This window comes from Leuciscus leuciscus (assembly GCF_965113295.1).
Source record: "Leuciscus leuciscus genome assembly, chromosome: 17".
NCBI classification, from domain to species: domain Eukaryota; kingdom Metazoa; phylum Chordata; class Actinopteri; order Cypriniformes; family Leuciscidae; genus Leuciscus; species Leuciscus leuciscus.
In genome coordinates, this window is record NC_138741.1 from 15242913 (window position 1) to 15251552 (window position 8640).

Genomic DNA, 8640 nt, shown 5'->3' on the forward strand with positions numbered 1-8640 from the left:
GGTCATTATAGAGAGGATTTGTTGTTATAGCAACACTTATGACATCAATAATGACAAAGTGCTCTGCATTATTTGTCGGGGTCTGAAAAATGAAATTACTTGACAATATAGCCTATGTTAAGCTTTCCAGAAGGGCGGAACCCAGTAGGATAATAATGACTACCTGTTCTGTTCATAAACTCGCTCTTCAGAGAAATCACCCACACAAGATCCATCATCACTTGCACTTATAATGCAATGCCTATATTAGGAAGAGAGAGAGAGAGGAAGAGAGAGAGAGGAAGAGAGAGAGAGAGAGAGGAAGAGAGAGGAAGAGAGAGAGAGAGACAGAGAGAGAGAGAGAGAGAGAGAGAGAGAGAGAGAGAGAGAGAGAGAGAGAGAGAGAGAGAGAGAGAGAGAGAAATTAAAGTGAGAGAAAGAGATGCACCTCTGGCCTTGTTGTTGTTGTTTTTTTCACTTGCTTCTCTCAGCTTTTCCAATATCAGGCCTGCTTCGCCCATCTGAAAGAACAGGAAATGAAGGCACTCATATCACAGGCTAATAATACAAAACAGTGATAGCAGCCTGGCCACGACGGCACAGAGTCATCGGCGAGAGAGCCGCCACATGCTCTCTCACGCTCAAAACATCCCGGTGCACCTCAAATATACACGCGTAACAACCGAGCGAAGGTGAGGCTTTTATCCTTCTAATGAGATTAAAAACTGAAACAAAGGGATTTGAGCAGAGCTTTACTATAGCTTTAATAATAGAGCCATCTTGGAACGTAAAATGGTTAATTACACAGTAGATATTTAAAGGCCTACAACAGCTACAAGTTTACAAAAAGAGAAAGATGGTGGCAGCAGGTGTTTTACTGCAAACATTGACCCAACCACGCCACCTAGTGCACATAGAGCAGTGTTACGATTTTCATTCCTGATGCTCATCGGCTCACTTGCTTCTTTATCATTGGCAGATGTTGTTTTAATCAAAATCTTTTCATACTTATATTACAATACCATTCAAAAGAACTATGTGAAGATTTTTTTTTTGAGAAAGGAAACATTTAATGAATCAAAAGTGACAGTAAAGACATTAATGTTACAAAAGATTTCTATTAAAAATAAATGCTGTTCTTTTGAATTTTATATTTATCAAATAATTCTGAAAAAGTGTACCAAAGTTTCCACAAAAATATTAAAGCAGGAAAATGTTTTTACCAATGATAATAAGAATTTTTTCTTGAGCACCAAACCAGCATATAAAAATGATTTCTGAAGGATGTGACACTGAAGACTGAAGTAATGATGCTGAAATTCAACTTTGTCATCACAGAATAAATTACACTTTAAAATAGAAAACAGTCATTTTAAATTAATGACAAAAGTAATAGTAGGCCTAACTTACCTACTACATTAATAGTAGGCTATAGCCTAGTAGTATTAAAAGTAAGAATAGCCTATTTCAAATTATTACTGTTTTTAGCCTACTGTATTTTTTATCAAACAAATGGGCTTCAGCGTTGGTGAGCATAAATTACTTCTTTCACATTTAAAAAATAATAATAAATCATATAACTGTCACCTTTTTACTTACCAAACGCGCGGACAGCAGGCAGCATGTTTAACAATAAGGTTTCATAGGATTCGAGTTAAATTAAAAGGCCTGTATATGTCATATATTTTGAACTATATATTATCAAGTATTAATCGCTTTCTTTAACAACTTATTTCTTCCCCGACTTCCTAGGTTGTGGAAGCCTAGAGTGTTTTATATTTTTGCCTGGAAAATCAAAAGGATGTGACGTTTTCGCGCGCTACCGAGAGCCTCCGTTGAAATGAATACTGTGTCATGCAAAGACAACGAATTCAAACTAGTCTCACATAGTCAGATATACTTTGTCTCAAATAAAGCAAATGTATAATCAAAAATATAAAATAACTTTAATTAGGCTGATGATGAAATGATGCCGGTGTGCATCCAGTTTGTACAAACATATCCACATTGCTATGATCAGATGCTCACCGTTGACATTTCTGTTGTGTGATTATTTTATTGAGAAGAAAGCGATCAGCACTCATCTATAAACGTCGCACTGTTTGTTTAAAAGGTATCGCTGCAAAGGTATTTCCAGCTTTAGATCTAAACGAAGAATGGAATTTTTTGCCATGAGTATGTCAGGGCCTTGAATCACGTTCAGTCTCTTGTACGTAGGCCTACTTGAGCTGAGCATAATAAATTGCTGCTGGCTGCAGTTCACTTAACGGCCACCGGTGTCACTAATAACACAGGTTTCTGAATTCTACATAGCCCTATAGCCCATTTAAAAATCAGATCCAGATAATATAAAAGTTTGAATAAAGCATTTAATTATGAGTGAGATCAAACGAAGCTTTATCCTCACTTCTCAAACGCTTTTATCTTCACAAAACACTGAACCACTGTGCAGAATTAGAGCTAAACTCTGCACAGAATACTGCTCCCAAGTGAAATCTCTTTCACTAACAGGGATCAATATCACCGATGCATGCAAACAAAGACTCTGTGAGTCAGTCGAGATTCACCCTTCACTTTCATTTAACTTGTCCAGTACAAATGGCAATCTAAAAGCAGAAGGATTCCCTTGGTTGGAAATAAAATCGTTTATGCTTATTACGGTCATAGCTCACAGCAAAACCTGTGCTGCTGTCATGGCTAAATATTATAAGACAGCAATAAAATACTCGTGTAAACTTTAATATTATAAAACAGCATGTAAAGTTTATTACAGAAAATATACAAGTCACAATAAATTTTAATTTTCCATATATTAAACTAAACCTGCATTTGACAGGTAGACATGGCACCTAAAATTGTCTATATATAGGTTAAACATTTCTTGTGTTATCAAGAGATCAAATTTAAACAGCTAATTCATCTTTTATACCTGAGACAGCCAATTCATCTTTTATACCTGAGACAGTCTAAGTAGACTAAAAACCTGTAACAGTCCCTGAATAATGACATCGGATTTGATCTTCAGATTCTAGTGTATCACATTGATTGAAGATTTTTGCTCTTTGAACATTAGCATAATAGAGTTTTTCCTAAAGTCTAATGCATATCCTGTTATTAAAGTTATTTTAATAAATAAACAATTCCTGATTAAAAAGAAATAAATAAATGACCTGAAGTTAAAACTTTTTAGCAAGTGAATGCAAAATGATTACATAGAACTTGATTTTTCATGTTTTTCAAAATTTAGTTCCATCTTAATGAGCCACTTATTTCTTTCCTTTTTTTTTGGATGCATCACTACGCATCATCATCTGAGAATTTGAATTTGGCATAAACAATAAGCATAACCACTGACATGACCACACACAAGGAGCCAACCACTAAATAAGCAATGCCCAAGAAGTCGTTCTTCCCTCCCATCCAAGACACATTGCTGAAGACCACCTTCTTACGTCCATCAAAAGTCAGTACTGGGTAGTCTGGAAATGACGTGGTTTAGGAACAAACACAGTTCATTCATGCTGCACATGAGCACTTCTATGGCAGTTAAAAAGACAGTAAAGCTTACTCAGATAACAAGTGTTTCTAAAAAACTTTGCCTTAAAGGTGCAATAAGTAATGTTGTGATCATGCTACACAGCCAGGATGTTTTTAATCACTGATACCATTGTAGAAATACTCTATTTACTGCCAGTCATAATTGATTGATTCCACAAGTGTCCAATGACAGGAGGGTTACAGAGACGTATTCAGCTGGTCATGCGAGCAAAAATTAGGAGACCAGCTCCATGTATATCTACTTTTATTAGAGCGAGTCTTAATCTCATGTGAATGTACACTACCGTACACTAAGTTTAAGGTCAGTAAAATTCAGCAAGAACACATTAAATTGGTCAAAAGTGACGATAAAGACATTTAGAACGTAGCAAAAGATTTCTGTTTCATATAAATGCTGTTCTTCTGAACTTTCTACTAATAAAGGAATCTTTTTTTAAAAAGTAGCATGGCATCCCTAAAAACATGAAGCAGAACAACTGTCTTCAACATTGATAGTAATATTAAATGTTTCTTGACCACCAAATCAACATTCTGAAGCATCGTGTGACACTGAAGACTGGAGTTATGGCTGCTGAAAATTCAGCTTTCCCATCACAATAATAGATTACATTTTAAAATAGAAAACATTTATTTCAAATTGTACTAATATTTCACAATATTCCTTACTGTATTTTTGATCAAATAAATGCAGCCTTGGTGAGCATAAGATACTTTTTATAAGAGATTTGTTTTTTTTAAATCTTACCAACCCCAAATATTTGACCGGTAGTGTACATAAACATATTTTTTAACAGCTCAATTAATTTCCTTGTGTGTAAAACTTGTATATCCACATTATTTGAAACGTAAGAGCGGGCACGCCCATTTGTAACTTGAATGTGTGAGGCTTCAGGTCTCATTCGCTCGTTATGCTGCTTTACAGAAAATAGTTTACTGAGGAGGGAAATTTACAAAAGTGCACCTTTAAGACAAATCCCAGCTGCTCTTTTGACTGTCATGCCTTTTCATTGATTTGCATAGGCACATAATGCATATTCAAAAGAAAAAACCCTCTGTTTCTTCTACATTCTGCTCTGGATCAACTAAAAGCCGCACCCAACCTGTAAAACCTGTTTGCCTGGATCTCAGGCAAACAGTGTCAAAAGACATCTGCAAAACAGGACTGAAGCCATATGCCATGCGGTCTTGAGACTACAAATATCTGAAGACTTTCTGACTGTAGCCATGACGTGGCTTAGATGAAATCCTACAAACTTAAGAACATGGAATGAATAAAATACGATAATCCTACTATTAATTCCCAATTAATGTCTTGAATCAAATTTGACTTGCAGATGAAGGATACTGTAATGCACTGTCAGCGAGTAGTTCCCAGCAGGGAGTCCCGCGCTATAATCACCCTCTGTGATACGCCGGTACAGCTTCCTGAACTCAGGAAGTGCTGATCTCCTCATCCACACAAGGAAGTCCTGGTTCAGGAAACCATTGTTGCTCTGGTCTGTGAGGTCCAGCTCATATGCTGGCTTGGGCCAGTTTATGGGCTTCACTGTACCTGTTAATCAGCATTAATAAAGATAAACCATTTAGGTTATATTCCAAGTCTAAAAATCAAATCCAGGGATAGTGACTTTTGCATTATACTGCTAAATTTAAGGCTAATTACCATCGAAAGCCTTTGCAAAAGAGCCATTCACAAACGAAGGATTCCTGTACTTGAGGTTGTAATCAGTCCACCAGGAGATTCCTTTACCATCTAATGGCACCTGCTTCTTCGTACCATTGATTATATGGTAAAGCTCAAATGTGTCTTTGCAGAAACAAATAAACAAAAAAATATATTAGTAATCCATCCCAGAACTAAGTACATACATAAAGATAATCTACCAAACAGAAATTATACCATTGAACATGCTATTTGCGATAGCGCCGCATGGGACAATGGCATTCTTATTGGAGTCATAGTCAAATGGAGAGCAGGATTCTTGTGGACTCTAGAAAGTCAGATGAAAATAAAAACAAGAAACGTATGATCCATTACATGGAAAGAAAAATTAAATTAAATAAACCTTTAAAAGATCATTCTGGCCAGACACAAACCTTGAAGTATTTTGTATCGCCAGTGAGCTGATAGTCGTCTTTTGACACACCATATTTTCTGAAGTTCTGGTAGTAATTAGACAGGCCATAATAAAAGAAGATGGGGCCCTGTAAGCACCACAGACATTATCAGTATCTTTCTAACATTTAGAGAGAAATATCAGGCTTTAAAAGAGAGTCAAACTCAAAGACTTTACCTTAAACAATTCACTGAGGGCGATAGTGAGTTCACAGGTGCAGTTTTGGGTGTTTGGGTTCGTACAGCTGAAACAGGGTGAATCCTTATCAAAGCCTGTGTAATCCCTCTGTGACATGGTGAGAAACAAACAGAGCATTAATCTTTAATTAACATCTCTCACCTTGCACAAAACACCCCGGTGTGATAACACCTCCAAACTAACTCAACTACTAGGCAGTGTAATCTAGAGCCAAGGGTTTGATAACTCTAAAACAGACTTGAATGTTTAAATAGTGTTGTCTATCCTTTAACAAACAAGCAAAAACCGACCTCAGTACAATTGTTAAACTACTAGAGAGGCTGAACAAACTCTACAGTAAAATGCCATGTCATCCACCCAGTGAACTGGCTCCTGTTGTTGTCCTGCAGTAAACATTTACCTCTAGCACTTGTATGGTCTGTGAAGTCAGAAACAGACCAACTCCAATGCCTATGAAGGCCAAGCCAATGAGTAGAAAGCCAGGTATGACAATGCCAGCTGAGAGTATGGGCTGCCATGCCGGGAGCCGTTGCTGTGTGAATGCTGTGTTGTCAGGCCGTTCAGCCGTCTCTCCCTCGTTCTTCATCTTGATGATTTAAGAAAAGGAAGGACAAGCTTACTGTGTGCACCTAAATTACATTGATAAAACAATAATACTCTTTTTTTAAGCCCAATGGAAAACAGATCAGAGTTCAATGCAACAAATCATACATCAGAAAAGGGTTGTTTCTTCATTTTTGGGAACTTTTATATCCCGGGCGTTGGGATTTAATTTTATTGTTAGATTTTAACTTTTATCTTTTAGTTTTATGAAGGTTACATTTAAAACTGCATTTGAAACATTCATCATTAATGACGTTTCAAAAGACTTCTGTATAGATTTTTATTTTTCATTTTAAAATCTTGAATCTTAAAAATATGAAAATCCACCATAAAAATATGAATTAATATGAACTATTATAAACTATTTCAATATTTGTGTAGAAATGATTAATATACATTTATTAAAAAATACCTCTCAATTGTGGCATCATTTCCACCCCACAGAACAATAATTAAGAGCATAAATATTAGATAAAATGACACATGTGATGTGTGCTGAACACACAACGATAATTAAATGATTTAATAAAAGAGTAACCATCACATTTATATTAAGCATTATTTTCAGTTCATTTCAATTCATATTATATTTTTTAAAAAGTACAAATGTAATTTAATTATGTATATTCAGGATAAATAAAGCAAGTCTGCAATTTTATTCCAAAAATGTAATTTCCATTACAGAATGTTATTAAATTCAATACATGATTTAAAGTGTTGTCAAGATGTTTAAGACTTTTTAAAAAACACACACAATTATTCTCTGATGTACAGTTAGATATTGACAGTAGACAGTGAAAACAAATAAAACAACAGTGTTTAAATATTAATAAGAGAGTTATAGGCTATATATAGGCCTAAATCCACAGGCCTAAGTCCACACAGTGCCCATAGTAAGAAACAACCAATTGTTGGTTGGTTGAACATGCAAGTCACATATTGTTTTGGTCAATATCAGTAATAAATTTGCCTTTAATGTAATTATTATTTTTGGATCCTTATAAATATTTACGATTAGTTAACAGCAAACATAATTATAGAAAATTGATAGCCTACCAAGATAAAGTCAAAGAAATTTGTGTGAAAATCAGATCACCAGCACTACAACAACAACAACGGGTGACGTCGCAGGAAAACGAAACCGTGCTTCATGAATCTCAATCAGTAATCACTCAATCTGAGAAATCAGAAACCTTAAAGCTTAATAAACGGGTTAAAACTAACCTTTAGGAAAAGATCCGCGCAGTCAGCTTGGCCTATTTTAGTTGCCCACTTTAAAAAGAAATCGCGCAGTACAGTACATCGACAAACAGAAGACACACCTTCACACAGTCCAGTAAAACAGGTACCTGTCCCGTGGTGGCCGCCGCACCTGGATCGGCTTTTCCGCTTTGCGTATACTCCTCCCATAGCGCATACGTCACACACACATGGCTCGTCCTCCCTTTTTCTTTTTTTCTTTTTTCTTTTTTTTTTACGTCGAATACATTAACCCTCCCTTTCCCACTTCAGTCTGGTCACTGGTGGATTGTTATGATCAGGATCAGAACCAGAATGAGCTTTTTTGCCATATTTGGAATTTGTTTTGGTGACAGAAGCAGCTTCCAGTACACATGGAGTCAACAACACAGATAGTTAAATACAAAATAAAGAATAAAGATATGTGAATAAGATACAAATTATGTACTATCTATAAATAAACAATAAATAAACAAAGTTGTACAGGTGAGCTATATACTGCAGAGTAGAATAGAATTGGTTGTGATGTATATAAACATATATTGCACATATTTATCATTGCACAGTGGGGAGAACAAAACTGTTCATGAGACTGCCATGAGGCAATCTTGTGCCTGGCTGTTTTTGGTGCTCAGTGCTCTTGTAGCGCCGGCCGGGCAGCAACAGTTCAAAGAAAACATTACTTGGATGTGAGTGATCCAGAGTGATTTTCGGAGCCCTTTTCCTCACTCTGGGTGAATATGGTTCTTGGAGTGTGGACAGGGGAGCACCAATAATCCTCTCAGCAGTCTGAACCGTCCTGTGTAGTCTTCTGATTCTGTAGCTGAGCCAAACCAGACAGTTACGGAAGGGCAGACTCAATGACTGCAAAGCAGAACTGCATCAGCAGCACGTGGCAGGTTCAACTTCTTCAGCAAAGTATAACCTCCTCTGCTGGGCCTTTTTT

The 8640-nt window shown here is 36.3% G+C and overlaps 1 protein-coding gene across 1 annotated transcript; it reads right to left on the bottom strand.

Annotated features, from left to right (window-relative positions):
- Nucleotides 1-3031: 3031 nt before the first annotated feature.
- tmem30b (transmembrane protein 30B) lies at nt 3032-7827 on the bottom strand. The gene is made up of 8 exons (XM_082142538.1): nt 7680-7827; nt 6253-6438; nt 5832-5939; nt 5635-5742; nt 5438-5528; nt 5201-5344; nt 4883-5089; nt 3032-3458 (listed from the first exon to the last, which is right to left on the bottom strand). The coding sequence occupies exons 2-8, from the start codon at nt 6436-6438 to the stop codon at nt 3277-3279; spliced, it is 1026 nt and encodes a 341-aa protein (XP_081998664.1). The 5' UTR covers nt 7680-7827; the 3' UTR covers nt 3032-3276.
- Nucleotides 7828-8640: the final 813 nt, after the last annotated feature.